Source organism: Misgurnus anguillicaudatus, unplaced genomic scaffold (genome assembly GCF_027580225.2).
Source record: "Misgurnus anguillicaudatus unplaced genomic scaffold, ASM2758022v2 HiC_scaffold_33, whole genome shotgun sequence".
NCBI classification, from domain to species: Eukaryota; Metazoa; Chordata; class Actinopteri; order Cypriniformes; family Cobitidae; genus Misgurnus; species Misgurnus anguillicaudatus.
This window is the reverse complement of record NW_027395283.1, coordinates 7,864,674-7,888,162: the sequence shown is the minus strand read 5'-3', so window position 1 is coordinate 7,888,162 and position 23,489 is coordinate 7,864,674. Positions and strand designations below refer to the sequence as shown.

At 37.8% G+C, this 23,489-nt stretch overlaps 1 protein-coding gene and 1 pseudogene across 1 annotated transcript; both read left to right on the top strand.

Annotated features, from left to right (window-relative positions):
* LOC129437241 (NACHT, LRR and PYD domains-containing protein 3-like) overlaps positions 1-23,489 on the top strand; it is a 175,337-nt pseudogene that overhangs the window by 12,164 nt on the left and 139,684 nt on the right.
* LOC141363148 (NLR family CARD domain-containing protein 3-like) lies at positions 17,293-19,361 on the top strand. The gene is made up of 2 exons (XM_073865711.1): positions 17,293-17,309; positions 18,618-19,361. The coding sequence occupies exons 1-2, from the start codon at positions 17,293-17,295 to the stop codon at positions 19,345-19,347; spliced, it is 747 nt and encodes a 248-aa protein (XP_073721812.1). The 3' UTR covers positions 19,348-19,361.

Below are 23,489 nucleotides of genomic sequence, written 5' to 3'. Positions count from 1 at the left end.
TTAACACATTATGTGTCATTTCGTGCTGATTTAGAGTTAATATAAATAAAAGGGACAACACAAAGTGTGTTGTTCCAAAAATAACACAGAGATGTGTTAAATTAAGGACAACACACTAGATGTGTTGTCCTTAACTAGACACAAGATGTGTTAATTTAACACATTCGTTTTAAGAGTGTACATGGCGCTGTGGTACAATTTTGATATCAATCTGTTAGCCTTTAATAGCTTACTTATTTGCACTTGTAATTTTGCTGAGCAGACACAAACCATTGAGGTTAGGAGACAATTTTTTATTTTTATGGGTCAGAGTAAATTTTCATGTTGGTGTTGTTTTTGTGTTGAGATCTTGTAGGATATTAGTCATTCAAAAACAAAACACTCATTGAAAAGCCAAAAGTAGTAGCTTTATTTTGAATCATCTTTTAGCGATCAAGTTAAAGCCGTGTGGCAGCTAGCTTATCATGTTTGTCAAGAAGTCAGTTGGGTATGGTTGTCACATAGCTTGCTGGGTTGGTTGTCATATAAGAATATTGGACATGTAGACCTTTTAAGACTGTTTGTCTGTTTGTTTGTTTTTGTTTGCTGGTAAAATAAAATAAATAAAGCATTAAATAAAGAGGTTTTAACACTAAAAATTATTTCATTTTATTTTTCAACACAGTAGACAATAGGCTTTATGCCCAGCTGCACTACTTCCTGAACTTCAGCCAGCTTCTTGTTTCCTGTCTGCCATTATTGGACAAACTGATTAATCCAGGTGTGCCTGACCTCAGTAGTCACAACAACAATAATACAACACACCTGGATTAATCAGTTTGTCCAATAATGGCAGACAGGAAACAAGGAGCTGGCTGAAGTTCATAGTGCAGCTGGGCATAAAGCCTATTCAAGTAACTGATCACCCACTTTAATCCCATTGTTTAAACATAATGGGCATTGATAACAACTATCATAGGGGTGGATTCATATTAAAACCGTGATGGGGTTGGTTGTCACATTGTGTCAGAGTGTCTTTGATGGTTAATTACTTCCTGTTACAATACATTCGAAAAGTAAAAAGTATACACATTTAAAGCCAAGACTTCAAAGTTTCATTTCATGTAGGAATTACTGCTGAAAGATTTTTTGAAGATGAGCAATTCATGCATGAGTAAAAATTGTGACAACCAACCCCGGTCTCCCCTACAGGCCTATTTCCATGTATAACCAAACCAAGCAGAATTACCACCCACTCAGCAACAGTAATAGATAATATTTTAACAAATAATGAGTAGTAACTTAGAAAGTGGATTGTTAATAAATGATATTACTGACCATCTGCCAATATTTGTATTCCATGAATGTAAACACAATAATTTAGATACCAGCAAAATAAATATAACAGAGGAGATTAAGAACAGATCACTCCCTGAATCAATTAAAAAATGACTTGCTAGCTCAAGACTGGAAGCATGTTTATGAAGAAGGGGACGTTGACTTAGCCTATAACTCATTTCTAAATACCTTTTTGACTTTGTTTTATAAAAATTGTCCAATCCAGCAATCAGAGATAACATCTAAACGTCCACATAAACCCTGGGTTACAAGGGGTCTAGTCTCAGCCTCAGACGTCACGCCCACAATCTGTTGGCTGAACGTCTGATGTTTTTCGTACACTTTTCTGGAAACCCTGTGAGAATGTTAAAGTCGTCTTTGATTGGTTGAAATAAACCGGATTTCCAGGAGTGTCGCGTTTAGTTTCGGTCGCTGGAAAACACGTTCCATTGAGGAAGAGAATCTGTCGTGTTCACGTGGATAATAATGAGCAGTTATCATGATCAGCTAAACATTGGATTCTCAAAAATATGCAAAGTTCACAGCATCAACTCTCTAAAAGATGTCCAAGAGTTTTGCTTGAGGCAGTTAGTGGGGTCAAAAAGTTTGGTTCTGCTGAATTGCTTGTATGTGTTAAAAAGTGGAGAGATATGCTTCAAACAGATGTTTAACGGGAGCGTCTCATTGGTGTGGCTGTTGATAAAGTGCACAACGTTGTCCTGTGGTGAGTAATGTTGTTTATTTAGATGCTATTCGGTTGGGGCTGGTTATTTCAATAACTGACTTGTTGCCAGCCGGCTCGTTATTGTGGGGAGTCCGAAACGTGACGCTAGATGAAACAAACTGTGATTGGTTGTTTGACATGTCGGTCAAACAGCTCGTGGGCGGGCTTTGTCCAGAAAAAGCAGCGAAAAACACCAGACCTTCAGTATTGAAGGTCTGGCTACGCGAGACTACAAGGGGTCTGATGAATTCCTACAAAAAAAGAATACTTTATATAAAGACTTTGTTAAGTACAGAACTGAAGAGAAAGAAATTAAATATAAAACATATAAAAACAAATTAACAGTTATCTTAAGAAAATATAAAAAAAGATTATTATAGTAGATTGCTGGAAACCAATAAAAATAATATAAAGGCTACATGGAACATTTTAAATTCTATTATCAGAAGGAAAAAACAAGTATTGGATTTCCAAATGAAATTATTGATAAGGGTAACACAACTAAAAACATGGATGAGGTCGTGGCTGGCTTCAATGAATTCTTTGTAAACGTAGGCCCTAATCTGGCTAACGAGATAATCCCACCGCAAGAGAGTGATGTCTCACAATTTGTTGAAGAAAGAAATCCAGCAACTATTTTTTTGAGAGACACTGATAAAACTGAAGTATAAATAAAACATCAAGAGCCAGTAATGATATTGATATGTTTTTAATTAAACAATTAATTGTAGCAATAGTAGATCCCATAGTATACATTTCCAATCTCTCTCTGAAATTGGGTTTTTTTCCCACAAAGATGAAAATAGCTAAAGTCGTTCCTATTTTTAAAGCTGGTGAACAGAATCTTTATACTAACTATAGGCCAATTTCATTGCTTCCCCAATTTTCTAAAATTCTGGAGAAGATATTTTCTACCAGATTGGACAGTTTTATTGATAAATATGAGATCTTTACTGATAGTCAATATGGTTTTAGATCAAATCGTTCTACATCTCTGGCTCTAATTGACCTGGTGGAAGAATTAACAACTAGTATTGATGACAAGAAGTTTGCTATAGGTGTATTCATTGACCTTTTTTTGTTTAAAAAAATGGAAATGTATGGAATTAGGGGAATAGGACTAAATTGGATAAAAAGCCATTTAGAACATAGACAACAATTTGTGCAGATGGGAGAGGTAAAGTCAAAGCTCCAAAATACATTATATGGTGTACCACAAGGTTCAATGCTAGGACCAAAAATATTTATATTATACATAAATGATATTGTCAAAACTTCTGATTTGTTGAAATTTTTGGGAAACGAAGAATTCCTGAAGATTTAACAATTGAAATTCTGTGTGATAATACCAGATTAGAAAGAGTTTTTGAAAATTCCTTTCTGGGAGTAATAATCGACCATAAGCTCAGCTGAAAACCACAAGTTAATCATATTAGTTCTAAATTGGCAAAGATTACTGGTATACTGTGTAAAGTGAGACACATATTGAACCAGGAAACAATGTATACTTTATATTGCGCCCTTTTTCTTCCTTATTTGTACTATTGTACGGAGGTGTGGGGCAATACCTATAAAACCACCCTAAAGACGATATGTACTATGCAGAAAAAGGTACTGAGAATAGTTTCTAAGAGCTTAATCCACTCATTATTCCAGATTATAACATCTACTGTATGAGCTGTCACTGTGACGGGTGACTTTTATCTTGACTCAGTTTATGTTAAATGGACTGTTTGACTGTAATGATTGCTCGTTCAGTGCAATGGGCTTGACATTAGCATTGTTTATTTGCTAACATCTCTGTGCTGTCTAAGCAAACATTTTTAGATACGGTTCATTCATAAAAAATGGGATAAGGAAATTGTAGAGTGTGATTGTGACATTCAAAACAAGAGACTGTTTTCATAGAAACTGAAGGAGCGCATGAGTCTGGACATCAGTTAATGCTGACTGATTCTGATCACGGCTGGGTGTTCTCAGATCGACACACAGCGTTAATCAGACCCAGAACCTGAAGTAATTAAACTAGGACTGCCCTGGACCCAACTGATTATTTTAAACAGGTCATGTACGGGTCCTCCGTCAAGATCTTGAAGTTTAGAGATAAGAAGACTGCTATGTATTGGTAGAGATGCAAACTGAAAATGAAACAACTGCCATAAATATGATATGATAAAAATAAAAGAAAAAAAATTTGTACTGCGTTTTTGAGAATCTATACAGAATCAGCAAACTAAATATAATATACACGTGTATCAATATTTTCTTACACACCTAATGCATACTACAGATAAAAAAAATCATTTAGCCTTAGTTGTTTTTCACAGCAGTTCAGAGGATTCACTGTAATCTGTTTATGTGTTATAGTTCAGATCATCAGAAGAGATCAGATCCAGAGTTCAGTTGTGTGTCTATGAAGAGTGATGCGTCTATAAAGCCACCAGACAACTTTAAGAATGAATCAACATCTCCTGCTGTCAGGTATAAAACACTCTCAAACATGTGATTATAGCTTTTATATGATGATGTGTTTTGTTATAAATTATTCTTGTGATTGTGTTTAGTAAATGTTATCTTCATTATTATACAGCACATGTGCACATAGAGAGACACATCTGTACAAGTACTCAGTTAAATTGTTTAACTGGATTATTGTTGTGTGTTATAGTTCAGATCATCAGAAGAGATCAGATCCAGAGTTCAGTTGTGTGTCTATGAAGAGTGATCGGTCTATGGATCCACCAGCCAACTTTAAGAATGAATCAACATCTCCTGCTGTCAGGTATAAAACACTCTGAAACATGATTATAGCTTTTATATGATGATGTGTTTTGTTAAAGAGATGATAAATGATTCTTGTGGTTGTGTTTAGTAAATGTTATCTTCATTATTATACAGCACATGTTCACATAGCACACATCTGTACAAACACTCAGTTACAGTCTTTATATTAAAATAGTCATATGAAAGTTTTATTAGTAGGTTACATTCACAGTAGGGATGGGCATTTTACAGTTATATAATATTTCAATATTTAAATGATGTTTTTCACAATTTCATAGAAGGCTTATAATTCGGAAATATCCACAAGATAAGCTTATATTCTGTATATATTTGTTGAAAACATTGTTTTCATTTTTTTTAAATTGCCTGCAGAAAAATGTCATTAAAACCCCACACGGAGCGAAGGCTGAGTGAAATTCTTGGCGTTTCAAGTCAGTCGTTAGTATGAATTCAGTTCTGTTTGATCTTAAAGAAATGATATCAGACCTGCCAACCTTTAAGCATTTTGCGTAACAGTTACGCATTTCGACACCAAACTACGCTGTTACGATTTGTCACTTCAAAATATGCGAAAAGCCATTGATGGCTTTGAGTTCAACTGTCTGTGCATTTGCGCACTAGGCAATTCGTCTATCAGTGTAACCGCATTGGACAGCAACCTGTTGGGAAAAGAAAACATCGACCAATCATAGCACTAGTTTTCACTCTCAAACTCTTCAAAGCTTAGCGGAGAGCAGGGAGCCGTCAAAACGAATAACGAAAATAACGAATGTTTTACATCTCGGTCCATCTTTATACTGTCACTTGTTTTACAAGGGAGGATGGTTCTAAACACAGTTTTAAAGCAAGACTATGTAGTTTTTTATCTTTAAATAATGTCTCTAAAAATATTTCAGTGATAGAACAACTCTTAACTGGACAAATTGTACTGTTGCTGCAACCTGAGCAGCCTCCTAGCTGCTACAAGCACACCCTGAAAGTGGCGGTGGAGGGTAGGAAACACAGCCCCGCCCCTCCCCCTGCCTGCAGAAGAGTGTCTGATACCAGGCACTGTTGCGCTCTTCAACCACATGGGGGAGCTGTAAGTCATTTTTACATGCAAACTACATAGTGTTGCTTTAAATGTAAATGGGCAGGGTATGGGAATTGTGAATTGCATCCATTTTAATAAGCCTGCCAACCAGGGCGTCTAGACCCCTTTTACTGCTGCACGTGCCCCAGTGTAAATCTGTTGTATCCAGTGTCCTACGTTGTGCTCCAAGTTTAAGTTTTTACTTTATTTGCCAATATATTCATTTACATTGCTAATCGCGGCAAAAAATGAGCTATATGAAAATTAATTCACGCTTGTAAACGCGTTGCAGTCACACATTAACGGAAAAGACAAACTGCCGCGAGCACACAGAAACTGATGTACGCGAGCGGAGCGTCTGTGTTTACTTTTTGTAGCACTCAGCCGCCGCTCACTCAGAAGAGCACGCGAGAAAACATGACAAAACAAAAGTACGTTTCTAAATAATATCAATTCTTACTCGATTGTTTCTGGCTCCTGTCAATGTACATCAGATTTTTTTGTGCAGAGCAGAAAGTATAGATGATGAGGGAGGTAAAACGAACTATATGCTCAGCCAGTCAAAACCAAGTATAGAGGTTGGCATCACTTCTGAAAAAACAGTATACCAGCAAGACCAGCATATGTTGTGTTTTGGTTCTGGTTTGCTGGTGACCATCAGCATAGACCAGCTTAATTCTCATGCTGGTTTGGTGCTGGTTTAGCTGGTGCTCATCAGTATACCAGCACCAGCAAGACCAGCATATGTTGTGTTTTGGTGACCACCAGCTAAACCAGCACCAAACCAGCATGGGAATTATGCTTGTCTATGCTGTTTTTTTCAGCAGGATTAGACACTATGCAGATAATATACACAAACAATCATGCACATATGTTTTTATTGTAGTAGCAGCTAAGTAATGTTATTGTAAATGTTTGTAAAAGACTCATTATCATCAGTACTGTAGAATGCAAATCTGCTAACAATCCATTTATGCCTTAAAACATATTAATAGTGTTCATGTTAGGTGTGTTAAAGAAAACGTAGTGGGAGGTCTGTGCCCCAGTAGAGCTTCATGTCAATGGGCCTGCTGGAAAATAAAGCAAGGATATAGCATGCTATTTGTTGATTCTTATTATTTATAATGTCCCACCATGTATTTAAGACACATGCCATAGGCCAATACAATTTCAATTATGTTTAGATTTTGTTTAAGAGGCATATTTTTTGGGATTGCCTTTTCATTAAAAGAGTTCTTCATAGCTTACTTGTATGTTGAAAAACTAGATATGGTGGCGAGTTGGAACTATGTGCTTAGTAATTAGTTTTGATAAGTGATCATGTGAACTCAATCACTACTGATCAGCAAATGTGTCTGACCTCGCGCCGCGCGGTTGCTACTCAAAAAATGTTTCCAAGGTTGGCAGATCTGTGATATTATATCAAATATTATACTTCAACCCCAAGCGAAGTTCAAAGTTTGAGGACTTGACATAAAGTACACTATCATCATTTAAACAGACTCCAAACTCATTTTATCAGAGGGGTGCTGGGCTCAATGTTGTGGGGCTGCGGTGGTGCATGTTTGACAACATCCCAATAATAAACAGCCCAAACAAACAACACTCACTTACAGACTAGCATGCAAATGAATGAGGACATAGTTATGTGTGAACACTAAGAGCTTATGATTACGTAAAAGTTTAAAACATCTAAAATAGTTAACTGCTGCACAGTTACTGATAGAATAGACCAATGCCATGCCATGGTTTCAGGAAAGATTTGGTTGTGTTATATTTACCTTCTGTGCGGTCGAAAGAGCTGTCCGGTGGTGGCCCGTCGGCCACGTGTCAGCTTTTTGACCGCTTTTCTCGTACTGCAATGGGGAAAGAGTCAAGTTCAGTTCAACAGCCTTGAACACGAAGTGCTGTGAAAATGCTGATCTCCGGGAAGCACAGAGAGAATTCTAGCGATCAGGAACACGCAGACGCAATACGGTGGTCAGTGCAGAAAGTCTTTAACAAATCTGGAACACGCATATAAAGGCCTCTTGAAGTGTAGGTTTGCTCTCCTGAGCTTCACCTTGTTGCAGACGTAGGTTATTGCCTTTCTGGACGTGAAGCTCAAAACATAGTGTGATCGGCTCAGTCTCTGGACGCACGGGCCAGAGACTCAGAACGTGTGGTCGATTTGATTCAGTCTCTGTGGTCGAACTCAGAGCTGTAAAATCTCAAAGAGAGATTCACAAACTTGGTTGGTTTTTCGATGATCTGTTATTGTCTCTCTCAGCAGGAGACAAGAAGTCGGGTGCTCTGTTACAACTCAGGGCTTGAAGTTTTGGGAATACTCTGTTAATGTCTCTCTTTTCAGCGGTGAGACTAAGAGCTTTGAGGTGCTTGTTGTGTCCTGTTTCAGTCTCTTGCACACAGCTGGGAGACTCAAGGAATGTCTGGAAAAAAGGAACTTTTATAACTTTAGATAAGGAGGAGTTTGCATTTTGGCGCTTTCCTGATGCAGAACCGTGATTGGCCGTTGAAGTCCACAGAAGGTGGTCCACCTCTCTTCACTGTGAGGAACTCATGTGCATTGAGGGCTTGACATTAACTTTTTTGCTCACCAGCCAAAGTGGCTAGTTGTTTTTCAAAGTTAATAGCCACTGGCCACAATTTTGTTGCTGGTAAAATAAATTTTATATGATTAAACTTGACTTTGGCATTCTAAAACGACTTTAATTCGAGCAAATTAACTTGGTTTAGCTGAATTAGATGCAGATTGAATTTCAAATGCAGTCTGACCACCCACTTATTAGCTGGTATATAGCAGGTTGTAACACCACCTTCTTTTTAATGTGTTACTCTGAGGGGGTTCAGATTTTTGACATGTACTGACATACAAAAATTCACAAAACAAATTAGCTTATACAACAATTTTATTTTTCACACAGTGCTTATATATGTGACCCAAAGAAAATGAATAAATTTGAAAGAGTCAATGGGATGAAGTCCACTTAGTGTTTCAATGTTCAGTTTTGGAGTGATGATAAAGATGATAATGAGATGAGGTTTAACCCTCTGGGGTCTAAGGGGTTTTTAGGGCCCTGGGGAAGTTTTGACATGCATTGACATTTGTGCTTTTTTCAGTTGCTTAAAAACATAATAATGGCAAAAGTCTTATAACACTGTGTTCAGCACAAACTGGGCTACTATATTATATGATCAACGTGTATGTACATGTTTGTATTTTTGAGAGAAAAATGTTTATGCGTGGTTTTTGAAAAAGCTAAATTTTTAAGTGACTGATATAAGTCAAAAAAACCCATACTAAACATGTTTTCCCAAGACTTTTCAAAACAGGATCTAGTAGTCTAGAGTTTTTTCTTTAAAATGATGTGAAAATCATTCTGCTTACTCATTTACATAAGACATTAATATATTTCAAAGTCACTTTTTGGTTAGGAAGGCAATATGCAAGGAGGCTGGAAGCTCTTGAATAGTCTGTGATTGACAGCTGAAGAACAAAACACTTGCATAATGAGCTGCATAATGAGCCTTTAGGCAGTAAGACGACACCTTGTTACGTGTTTGTTTGTGAAAGCAACACAAAAGAAATGCCTTCCCATGTGTGATCCTGCGTTAAATAAACTTACCGTGCAGAGATATACGCGAACAAACAGGGTTTTAGATGTGTTTAGATCCGTCTTAATACAAAAGTGCGTCAAATATGAGGCATTGTGTGTTTGTGTGTGCGTTTGGTCGTCAACCGCGTCTGACGGAAGCACAAAGAAAACATAAGCGCCTGGAGATGACTTGTATTTACAGGCGAGAGAGCATACTTTATAATTTTACCACAAAGCGCGTCAAATATGAGGCATCTTGTGTTTTTGTGTGCGTTTGGACCTCGATCCCGTCACACTGACGAAGCACACACTCGCGTCTTTTTGGAGATAACTTTATGCGCGAGTAAACAAGTAGATTTGATGTTTGCAATGGCACCTTTTATAAGAATACCACAAAGCGCGTCAAATATGAGGCATTGTGTTTGTGTGTGCGTTTGGACATCGCGTCACTGACGAAGCACACGCACTCGCGTCTGTTTGGAGATAACTTTAGGCGCGAGTAAACAAGTAGATGTGATGTTTACAATCGCATATCTTATAATGATACCACAAAGCGCGTCAAATATGAGGTATTTGTGTGTGCGTTTGGACGTCGATCGCGTCTGTTTGATGAAGCACACACACTCGCGTCTGGAGATAACTTAAGTTACAGTCTGAGTAAACAAGTAGATGTCATGTCACCAACACTTGGATTAAAACTCAACACAGCACTGAATGGCTACAGAGACAGAGTCTCCATTGACTGGGGTTGACTAATGAATATGGATGATCTCTGCTCTTCTCTTCAATGGAGCGGGGCGTGGCTCATTATAGATAATGCAGGAACACAGTTAACAACGAACTACAATATTTGATTTCGATTTCACTTACATCTTCCAAAAGCAGACATTCCAAGCATTATGTAGATATGTATCTTTTGTTTATATGACAAGAAATCCTTAAGTTACAGTTAATTTTTCTGACGTGTTTCTGAAAGTACTTCACTGAGGGAGAGAGAACAAAACACGCATCATGTTTATTTTCTTAATTTTGCGAAAAGCACAACATTCTGTTTTTATTGGGAGTGGACAGAAAAAAACTAGACACTTAACGTTTTAAATGATGTATAAATCATATCTGTATGACCAAAATCAGCAGAGTTATCTAACTCTCTTTGCGGAGTGATTGAAAAATAAAGAGTTTGCGGCGCCCGCGCCACCGTCGACCCCAGAGTGTTAACTCCACAAAGATATTTGAGTGCGATGCAATGTTGATTATCAGCAGTAAGAGAAACAAACAAGGACCTCCAGCTTGCTTTACACTGGGCTTTGAGCTCTCATAGCAGCTCTAATTATGAACACCATGAGGAGCCACAAGTGACATAAGAAAAAGAATAGTACTGAAAAGTCCTTTAGTTGAGCAGAAACTCAAGAGTTCTCAACAAGTACTTAGTAAAATGGAAAGATAGCTTGAGTGGAAACCATGAGGCTTCCCTCTACCAAACAAATTCACTTCTTCTATGGTAGCTCAGCTTATATGCTGGTTACCTCCAGGCACTAGCGCCCTCAAGTTGCTCCTAGAGGTACTACACTGCTTTGCAGCTATCCCTAAGAAATCCCCAAGCATAAAAGAAGCAAAAATACAAAAACAAACAAACAGGTAACATTTTTAAATTCTGGGTATGATACGTGTCTGCCTGAGTAGAATCAGATAACATGGTTACCTTATAATTTACAGGACCTAGCTTTTTTAAAATCTTAGCTGGGCCTTTCCACTTTGGTAAGATCTTAGCCATAAAAGCATCATCTGCACGAGAGAGAGGATGTGTACGTACCCAAACTAAATCACCCTCATTGAAGTTTTGAGCTCTTTTCTTGAGGTTGTAGTATTTCCTTTGTTTAGTCTGTGCCTTCTCCACATTTTCTCTTACTGACTCGTATAGAACTTGCCGTTCTAAGGTACTATAGGCTGGTTGGTCAGGATCTGGTGGATTGTGTAAGGCTCTCTGCAAAGGACCTTTCAGCTGTCGTCCTAGTGCAATCTCAGCAGGTGAGTACCCGGTACTTTCGTGCCATGCAGTATTTAATGCAAATCTGAATTCACATATCCACTGATCCCAGGTACGGTGGTTTTGTTCGACGTACATGGCAATCATGGTTTTCAAATTTCGATTGACTCGTTCAGTGAGGTTTGACTGAGGATGGTATGCGGTGGTGAGTTTTTGTGTTACTTGCCATTGCTTGCATACTTGGTCCAAGAGGTTTGAGGTAAATTGTGTACCTCTGTCAGACACGATGAAGGCTGATGTTCCCCACCTTGTGAAAATCTCCTCTATGAGAATCCTTACAATGGTTGTGGCCTTAGCAGCTCTCATGGGGAAAACCTCTACCCATTTAGTGAAATAGTCCACTATAACCAGAAGATACTCGTTCTGCCGGGTGCTCCGTGGAAATGGTCCCATGATGTCCATGCCGAGCATATATCCCGGCTCGACTATGGGCACACTTTGTAGATCACCTGCAGGTTTTAAGTTAGTGGGTTTATGCTGTTGACATTTCTCACAGTTCTTGCAGTGCTGCCATACATCAGTACGTATTGATGGCCAATAAGCAAATTCTAAAAGCCGCATCAGAGTTTTGAATCTACCCAAGTGACCACTCAAGGGATTGTCATGTGCATAAGTTAACATAACTTCCTTCAGTTTTGCAGGGACTACAATTTGAAGCCTTTGGCCTTCTTTAGAGTCTGGGAGACTCCTAAATAAAACCTCATTTTTAAAAGTGTAGTGTGTTCTCTTTAGATCTGTGTTTTTTTGGGTTTGGACTTTAAACATGATCTCTTGGCACTCTGGGTCATTTTTCTGTCCATCAGTGATTTCTGACAAGTTCAATGGTAAATCACAAGTAACAGAATTAGAACCACACTTAGCTAAAGTGATCAACAACCCAGCCGGTGATTCAGACTCATCTCTCCTGGATAACACATCTGGCACAACATTACATTGTCCTTTTTGATACCGTACAGTAAAGTGATATCCTTGTAGTCTGATCGTCCATCTTTCTAGTCTGGATGAGGGTTTTGGATGTTGAAAAAGCCAGACTAAGGATGAATGATCGGTGATCACCTCGAAAGCTCTGCCTTCCAGATAATGGTGCCACTTCTCTACAGCCCATACTACTGCTAGACATTCTTTCTCTGAGGTCGAATAGGATTTCTCAGCACCTCTAAGCAAACGGGATGCATAAGCAATAACTCGCTCTTGTCCATCCACTTCTTGGGTCAAAACCGCTCCTAGACCCACATCACTTGCATCGGTCTGTACTTTAAAAGAAGAATCAAAGTTAGGTGTAATCAAAACAGGTGCTCTAGTGAGTTCATCTTTGATGAGGTCAAATGAATGTTGACACTCGTCTGTCCACTTCCACTGCAATCCTTTCTTCTTCAGTGCATGTAAAGGTGCTGCTTTAGTGGAGAAGTCAGGAATAAAACAATGGTACCAAGCTGCAAGACCAAGAAACCTCTGAACTTCTTTTAAAGACTTGGGAGCTGGGTATGTTCTGATTGCATCCACTTTGTCTAAATTCACCTTGACACCGTCTGCTGTGATGGTATGGCCTAAGTAGTCAAGTGAAGAACAGATTAACTTACATTTCTTAAGGTTCAGAGTGAGACCGGCTTTGTGCAGACTAAGAAACACTTGTTTGAGATGGTGCAGGTGTGTTTGGATGTCAGGAGAGTAGACAATAATGTCATCAATATAGACCATGCAACATTTGTTCTTATGCTTTCTAAGAACTTGCTCCATGAGACGTTGAAAAGTTGCTGCAGCGTTTTTCAGGCTGAAGGGAAGACAAAAAAATTCATATAGCCCTGAAGGAGTAATGAAAGCAGTCTTTTCCATACTTGCAGGATTCATTTCAACTTGCCAGTATCCACTCTTTAAGTCCAATGTGCTGAACACCTTGGCTCCTTGGAGAGAATCAAGAATATCTGTAATCTGAGGCATTGGATACGCATCGAGGTGAGTTTTTGCGTTAAGACCACGGTAATCAATGCATATCTGGGATCCTCCATCTTTTTTATCTACAACCACCACAGGTGAAGCCCACGGAGATGTAGAAGGTTTGATGATATTTAGTTGAAGCAACTCCTTAATCTGTTCTTCAATAAAATCATTTTTAGTCTTAGAAACTCTGTATGGTCTCTTTCTTAAAGGAAGTTCATCGATTGTTTTAATCTCATGCTTAACAAGGTTAGTACGTCCTAGTTTGTGGGTACATACCAAAGGCCAGTCATACATGAGAGCTTTCAATTGATTCTTTACCTCATTTGAAGCATGTGAATTATCCACTGCTTGGTTGATCAGCTTTGAATTCTCTTCTTCTTGAATCATCTCATCTTCTCCTTGTGCAGCATAAAATTGGACAGTAGAGTGCTCGTGCATTTTATTAAAACACATAGGATGACTGGAGTTAGCATTAGCCAAGTATATACAGGAAGCATTAAAATCGATGGTTAGTTTGGCTTCTTTGAGGAAATCCAGTCCTAAGATGATAGGAACAGCCAAGTTTTCATCGTCCATCACGTAAAATGTGACTTCATGTTTTACTCCGTATACTTCACATTTCCAGAGTACTTTGCCCTGGGTTTTCTGACTCTGGCTATTAGCTAGTATGAATGTTTGAGCACTTCTGAACAATTGTTCATCCTTCTTCCTCAATCTCTGCCATACTTTTTGCTGCAACAATGAAAAGGTGCTTCCAGTATCAATTACAGCATTGAAGTATGAGTGATTTAAAATTATTGGAGCTTGCAGTACATTGTTATATTGGGAGCTGAAAGTGGAATCCATAAGCATGAGGCGATTTGGTTGAACTTTTCCAGCTGAAGATTTCTTCGTCTCCTACTCATCTTTTCCTTGACTCCATCTTCTCTTGCTCTCTGCCCAGTCCTTCTCTATTTGCGTGCCAAGACGAACCAAATCATCAATTGTTTTTGCGGTTACCCTCAACAGTGAGGCCAGTCGTGGATTGCAGTTTCTCAACGTTGCTTGCACTAGCTCATTTTCAGACATCATAGGGTTAATATTTAGTGACATCGCTCTGTAGTTAAAAGCAAAGTCGCTTATACTTTCACTACCTGTCTGTCTATAACTTGCCAACTTCTGAGCAGCAACTTCTTTATGGTCCTCATTGAAAAATGAAAAAAAAAAATGTTTCTTTGAATGAGGGCCAATCTATAATATTCTGCTTCTCCGCTCTCCACCAGCTCTTAGCAGTACCCTTAACTCTTTCACCGCCAGCGTTTTTTTAAAAAAGTTGCCAGCCAGCGCCAGCGTTTTTCATGATTTTCACCAAAGTTTAATGCCTTCCAGAAAATGTTCTTCTTTGAATATATAATATACCAAATGAAAGAACAGACCCTCTGCTTTCAAAAAGAAAAAAAACGTTTCTTCCTACCTTCAGTGGTTTTGTAATCAGCTTTTGAATATGAGTAGGTTTCTGCAAAAACACCACATTTTGAGCAAAAAGCAGAGATAATTCCATTTTTGTGACGGACTTTTCATAGAGATCCCATTCAGAGCGATCTTTAAAACAGACACGGACATGCAGCTGCTTGCCATAGGGCAATACTTCCTGGTTTAAAAAGTTGCGGAAGTGCGCCACCTAGTGGATAAAAGCGGTATTGCGGAAAGACGGAAAATCTCGTCATTGGCGTGGAAGCGTTTTCTCTTAATTGACGAGATATCTCGTCAATGGCGGGGAAAGAGTTAAGACTAACAAATAGTGCTGCTAACAACTCTTCATGATGTAGAGGTCTCAATTCATTGTACTCTTCAAAACGATCAATGAAATCAATGGGGTCTTCTAAATCCAAGTTACTAAAAGTAGGCAGTTCAAGTTTAACAATAGGGAGAGGAGATGACAATGAAGAAAGATATGATATTTCCTTTGTGGTGTCTTGAGGAACTGAAGCAATCTTGGATGGTGTTTGAGGCATCTTATGAGAAGTAGTAGTACTGGAATGCACGGGAGTGGACATGATAGGTTTAATAGCTTTAAATTGGTGCTCTAGCTGCCTATCTCACCGTTTTAAACAATCCACCATGCTCTGACTCAGTTCATCAATTTTGGCATAACATTGCTGTTTGACACAATCCAGCTCTCTTTGTAAACAGTAGGTAATTCTGTCTTCACAAGCTTTTAACTTTGTGCCCATTATTTCTGCGGTGACAAGGTTACTGACTCTGTGCTCAAGATCAACAAGATGTTCTTCGATACTACTCATGCGTTGGGCATTTCCATCATTGCCATATTGCAGCTCATCTTCATGAAACTCAAGAGGTGGTGGGGGTAATGATAAATCATCAGGTTTAACAACATGTTCACCATTCTTTCTTTCTTCCTCCTCTGAATCTATATACAATTCACTAAAAGTATCTATGAGATTTGTTACAGGATCTCTACGCTCCACGAAAGCTTCATCTGACTAATCAATGACGGGTGCTGCTCTCTCTTCCATTGCAGATGATTGTTTATAATATTTGTTTGTGAAGATACATCAGTACAGTCAAAATTTATTTTTCTTAATACATGGGACTCTGTAAATTTAGATTAGGAAGGTCCCTGTTCAGGCACCAATCTGTAACACCACCTTCGTTTTTGATGTGTTACTCTGAGGGGGTTCAGCTTTTTGACATGTACTGACATACAAAAATTCACAAAACAAATTAGCTTATACAACAATTTTATTTTTCACACAGTGCTTATATATGTGACCCAAAGAAAATGAATAAATTTGAAAGAGTCAATGGGATGAAGTCCACTTAGTGTTTCAATGTCAGTTTTGGAGTGATGATAAAGATGATAATGAGATGAGGTTTAACTCCACAAAGATATTTGAGTGCGATGCAATGTTGATTATCAGCAGTAAGAGAAACAAACAAAGACCTCCAGCTTGCTTTACACTGGGCTTTGAGCTCTCATAGCAGCTCTAATTATGAACAACATGAGGAGCCACAAGTGACATAAGAAAAAGAATAGTACTGAAAAGTCCTTTAGTTGAGCAGAAACTCAAGAGTTCTCAACAAGGACTTAGTAAAATGGAAAGATAGCTTGAGTGGAAACCATGAGGCTTCCCTCTACCAAACAAATTCACTTCTTCTATGGTAGCTCAGCTTATATGCTGGTTACCCCCAGGCACTAGCGCCCTCAAGTTGCTCCTAGAGGTACTACACTGCTTTGCAGCTATCCCTAAGAAATCCCCAAGCATAAAAGAAGCAAAAAAAAAAAAAAAAAACAGGTAACATCTTGTCTGTTACAAGGTATATCAGTATAGATCATATCATATATTTAGGTGCATGAAAAACATGCGGGTTTCCTTTGTGCATTCAGGTAGGCTCTGCGCTGAATTTCTCAGTGTGCACGCAATTTATATCTCTTCAATAACTTCCATGCAATTGTTTTAATTTTCCGAAGTGTGTATGCGCTCATACTGCATCTTCTTGTGCATTCGCAAATCCATCAGCTCTCGCGCGCTCTCTGGAAGGTGGCGCTTTGGTCCCCAACGCTCCGCTGATCGCGCGCGTGTCTCAACAAACGGCCTCTGAGCGTTGCGCTCGGTGCAGGGAGTGCTCATGGGAGTTGTAGTTTCCCAGTGTCGAATTGCGCATTGGTTATCATTTCGCATAACTTTTAAGAAAACTACAATAAAAAAATTATATTTAACCAGCCAAAGTGGCTAGTGGGATTGGCTGTCTTTCCCGCCACAGCCGAAAGATTGAACAATCTGAGAATCAACCACAAGACTTCAATGAAAACATGAGTCCTCGTTTCAGGTGAATTATAGGATTTGGTTTAGGGCCGGGACTAGATTAAAAAAATTAATCTAATTAATTAGAGGCTTTGTAATTAATTAATCGAAATTAATCGCATTTTAATCACATATAAATATTTGACCTGAGAACATTGAGAAGTTATTTTTTACATGGATTTTTAGTATACCATGAATAATGACTGAATACATAAGCTTAAGCAACAAAATATTGTTTATTTTTGTTCAACTAAGTCGTTTTACTCGGAGTCGGGCTAATGTCCACGCAAGCTGCTATATGTTTTGTGTTTTTATAGTGTGATAACGAAAATTTAACGAGGCATAAACTAACTTACGTGTTCTGAGCAGGTGTTGTCAGTGAACAGGCTGTAAACTGTTGGCTAAGTTACAGACACTCGTGAAAAACTGATGCTGATTATCTGGGAAACATTCTCTAACAGCAGTCAAGTTGTCATTGTTTGTGTCAAAGTTGTGCATTTGTTGTAACATTAAAACAGGAGGTCAGACTTACTCTGTCTGTGCTGCTCAAAGTGATGCTCGGAGCTCCATTCCTCTATGGGTGTGCGAGGCTATGCTTTTTTATTGGTTGTTGCGTTAAATCTTACCCAGATACAACAGTCCTATTTTCTGATTGGCTATTGTGTAGCCTCTTTCTTTATTTTTTGATTGGCTGATAGAACTCCAGGCAGGGGAGACTCAGACGGGCGGGCTTGATAGGGAGAGCGGTGCGGCCAGATACATTTTGAGCGCTGAAGCATATTAAATATATGATAAATAGGTTTTAGTGTGGCCGGAGTGGATGACTAAAGACTGAAAGCACGGCTATTATCAGACCAGCCCTCGCAGCCCTAAAACACTACCGGCCCACCGGGACTCCGCCACTGCACGGGGCCAACCAAAGCGATCTCATCAGCTTCTTCGTTCATGTTCACTGTGGTTTGTTGTGGTCTGAACGGAGTCATAAACGCTAGTTGGTGCCCCAGTATAATCGGTCTGCCGAAACTCATCCAATGAGAAATGTTCCGCAGTGCAAAAATAAGTGCGATTAAAATGCGTTAAAAATTTTAACGCGTTATTTTTTGTGTAATTAATTAATCTTAATTAACGCGTTAAAGTCCCGGCCCTAATTTGGTTTTATTTGCAAATGCTGGATAATGTTGACCTTTTTCTATTTTGCCTAATTTTGCCTAAATTTAACATTTTACAAACCATTAAGGGTCCTGTGTCTTATTATACAAACATTTTGTTCTATACATTTTTACTCTTACAGGTATTTGTGTAATAATCTGATATATTAATTTTTAATTTACAGTCATGACTCTAATCTTGCTGAAGTCCTGAACACATTCAGATCAAATCTGAGGAAGAAGTTTGAGTGTTTGTATGAGGTAACATCAAATAAGAGAAACACAACACTACTGAATGAGATCTACACAGAGCTCTACATCACAGAGAGTGAAAGTGGAGAGATCAATAATGAACATGAGGTGAGACAGATTGAGACACAATCCAGAAGAACAACAACAGAGGAGACACCAATCAAATGTAATGACATCTTTAAACCTTTACCTGAACAAGACAAACACATCAGAAGTGTGCTGACAAAGGGAGTCGCTGGCATTGGAAAAACAGTCTCTGTACAGAAGTTCATTCTGGACTGGGCTGAAGAGAAAGAGAATCAGGACGTCCACCTCATATTTCCACTTCCTTTCAGAGAAATCAATTTGATGAAGAACAAAACACTCAGTCTTTTAGATCTTCTTCATCTTTTCTTCCCACAAACAAAAGAAATGAAAATCTTCAGTGATGAATATAAAGTGTTGTTCATCTTTGATGGTTTGGATGAGTGTCGTCTGTCTCTGGATTTTCACAGCAGTGTGAGGTTGTGTGATGTAAGTGAATCAACCTCAGTGGACGTGATGCTGACAAACCTCATCAAGGGGAATCTGTTTCCCTCTGCTCTCATCTGGATCACCTCCAGACCAGCAGCAGCTGATCTCATCCCCTCTGAGTGTGTTGATCGAGTCACAGAGGTACAATGATTCACTGATCCACAGAAGGAGGAATACTTCAGGAAGAGAATCAGTGATGAGAGTCTGTCTGATCAAATCATCTCACACCTGAAGTCATCCAAGAGTCTCTACATCATGTGTCACATCCCAGTCTTCTGCTGGATTTCAGTCACTGTTCTAGAGAGAATGTTGAGTGAAGCAGAGAGAAGAGAGATCCCCAAGACTCTCACTCAAATGTACACACACTTCCTGATCATTCAGACAAACATCAAACATCAGAAGGACTATGAGAAGAAAGATGAAGACATGATCTTCAAACTGGGGAAACTGGCTTTTGAGCAGCTTGTGAAAGGCAATCTGATCTTCTATGATGAAGACCTGAGAGAGTGTGGCATTGATGTAGCAGAAGCATCAGTGTATTCAGGATTGTGTACTCAGATCTTCAGAGAGGAGTTTGGTTTGTATCAGGGGAAAGTTTACTGCTTTGTTCATCTCAGCATCCAGGAACATCTAGCAGCTCTTTATGCTCACATCTCCATCACAAACGACAACAGATATGTGTTTGATCCTGAACCAGGTCAGTTTTCTTACCTTTTGGGCAAATTAAACCTTAAATCATCAAAGGAGATATCATTATCTGAGTTACATCATCGAGCTGTAGATGAATCTTTACGAAGTAAGAATGGACATCTGGATCTTTTCCTGCGTTTTCTTCTGGGTCTTTCACTGGAGTCCAATCAGATTCTCTTACAGGATCTACTGACACAGATGAGAAGATGTTCCTACAAGAAAGAGAAAACTGTTAAGTACATTAAACAGAAGATGAATAAGAATCTGTCTCCAGAGAAATCCATCAATCTGATTCACTGTCTGAATGAACTGGATGATGATTCACTGCTGCAGGAGATTCAACATTATGTGAAATCTTCATCAGTAGGAGAGACCAAACTCTCCTCTTCACAGTGGGCAGCTTTAGTTTTTGTGTTGTTGATGTCTGAGCAGCATTTGGATGAACTTTATCTAAATAAATTCATTGGAGATAAAAATACAGCAGATGAAGTTCTTGTGAGACTGCAGCCTGTGATCAAAGAAACCAAAAAACTTCAGTAAGTAAAACTAACAACAATCACATGACTGTTTACATATTAAAGCAACACTATGTCGTTTTCCATGTAAGATTGGCTTACGGCTCCCACATGAGGTTGAAAAGCGCAACAGTGCAATTGTGTTGCTTTAATACAATTAATTTAATTATTTTATGATTTTATTTTGAACTCTTACTTTGGAAGAATCTTTTCTAACAAAATTCATTTTCTTAATGTTGTAAATAAATCAGCAGTCAATCTTAAAAAAGTTCCCAACATTCTGCCAATATAAAAAGTGTCCAGTTTTCTTGACGTTCTAAGAATGTTTCTGTGTTGTCTGAACGTTAGATGAATGTTACATTCTACCATTTTCAAACGTTATGACAATTTCATGTTTTAATTTTCACACAATGTTTAAAACAACAACTTATCTACCAACTGCTAGAGAATTACACTAACTTTACATTACCATAACAAATGTGTTTTATATACACAAAGTTAACACAACCAGGGAAAAACTAGCAAACAAAAAGTCAAGGGTCAAGAGTCCAACTAAAACAAACACTAATCAACACCATGGTGACTTTAAATGAAACAAATCATCAACATCTAAACCTAATACGTGAATTGTGTTTTCTACAGCAATATTTTTACAGAACGTTCAGAAATAATGTTTTATGGGGTGGTTTCCCAGATAGGGATTATCTTAAGCCAGGACTAGGCCTTAGTTTAATTATGAAATATAAATTGTTTTAACAAACAAACCTTACTAAAAACATTACTTGTGTGCATTTTAAGGCAAAACAAATGGCATTGATGTATTTTAAAATATGTCAGTGCAAGTTGTTTTCAGTTTGGACAGCCACATTGAAAGAACCTATATGTGGATATATGTGCATATATAAAACCTATATGCAGCTTATATGCACATATATGCAGCACATATACAGCATATATGCAGCTGATATGCACATATATGCTGCACATATACAGCATATATGCCCATATATGATAATATATATGCTGCATATATGCAAAATTGAGGTGCATATATGTTCATATACAGGCCATATAGGTCTCCTGTATTGCTTCTTTATATCCACATATGAGCACTATAAGTTATGTCTTCTATAAAGCAGGATCTGGTCATTTTGTAGCTCATATCTCACTTTGGCAAATGTCATACATGCCCAGCTCATATTTTCTATTATCAATGCAACAACTATGAACTAACAAAAAAAATGCAAGAACTTATGTATGCGCAAACACATGAAATTTGTGTCACATGTAATTGGCATTTTATGGAATTTAACTACACTCTATGAAAGGATGTGTTAATCCTATTTAACACACTATGTGTCATTCCATCCTGATTTTGAGTTTAAATAAAGAAAAGGGACAAGATGTGTTAAAACAACACAAAGTTTGTTGTCACAAAAATAACACAGAGTTGTGTTAAGTTAAGGACAACAAATTAGATGTGTTATTTTAACACATTCGTTTTAAGAGTGTATGGCAATTACAGGGAGAAAAGTTATGATGTCTGCACGTTTAAAACATTTACAAGGTCTGTCTGGGACATGTATAACAAGATGGTTTACAATTTAACAGCTACTGTTTCAAGTTCTTTAACAGTGACAGTAGCACAGATGGTAGAGTGAGTTGTCTAGTGATCGGAAGGTTGGGTGTTTGAATCCTGGCTCCTGCACGTGCAGACTGTCATTGGTTGGACCTTTATTTATGTTTAATTTATTAGGAGCTACAGATTTTAATAATTTTACCAATATATAGGTTAAGATATATGTACATATATGTACATATATTGTTGTGGAATATATGTGCATATATGTACATATAATATAGGAAAACGGCAAATTTTATATATGTCACATATATGTAAAACCTATATCAAAACCTATATTGAAACATATATGTTTATATATGTTTTTTCCATGTGCATTTACTTTAGTCTAGGACTAGTCTAATCCCTGTCTGGGAAACCACCCCTATAAATTTCATATCATATGGCTGGACGATATGGCCAAAAGTTTTTTCGCTGTATACTTCTTCATTTTGGTCGGTACGGTATAAATGCGATAACGGTATGCATATTAAAAAAAGCCTCAGGAAAAACTGCCAAGAATGCCTGCAATGGATGTCTGAACCAAAAACAAACCTCTGAAAAAAACTGGGCCACCAGGTTGTGTTTCTGTTTTGATATATTATGGATTTCTTCAGTCATAGTATTGACTTTCATAGTTCCATCTGTGTTAGTCTATAGTTTTGTTCAATTAGCTATTATAGTAATATGTGCAGAAAATATAAGTCAACTTGACCCTAAAATTATTGTAGTATTTAATGTTACATACTGTAAGAAAAATAAAAATTACTGATCTACTTGTAATTGCTTAGCAAGCTAGATAGTGAAAAATTATACATTTATTTCATGATCTAATCTAATATTTTTATACAAAGATGACGGTGTTGACATGTTATGGTTGTCACAGTAGTAGTGTCCAAAAGTATGAAGAAGTTTAAGAGAAAATATCAAAGATACAGGAGCTTGAGTGATCTTGAAGCATGCAGTAGAGCTGAAGGTTTGAAAATGGGGTCCTCAGGAATGCAGTTGACCCTGTAGTTGTCTGATTTTATTGCTTTTTATAAATATTTGCCGGTGGTGACGAATATGTGGGACACATTTTGAGCAATCACAAAATAATAGTAAATATTGTTCAAAACTCACTGTTTGTAGTTTTAATACATATTACAATGTACTCTTTCATGAGGTAAATATATTATTCAATTCAATTATTACTTTTGTCTTTTTTAATCAAGTTGAAATGATTATCTCTTAACAGAGGACAGCTGATTTTGTAGGCAATGGGCCAGCATATAATCATTAAATTAATAAAAATAAACCTATAAAAGAACATTACATATGTGCGAAGGACCCCCTGATTATAACATTGATTCTTTTTCTTCATGAAAATGTTATTAATTTCCAACAGAATTAGCACTTTTCTTAGTGGGACATGTTTTTGCCAAAGTTTCAAGAATCAGTGATTTGATACTAGACATTTAATTATA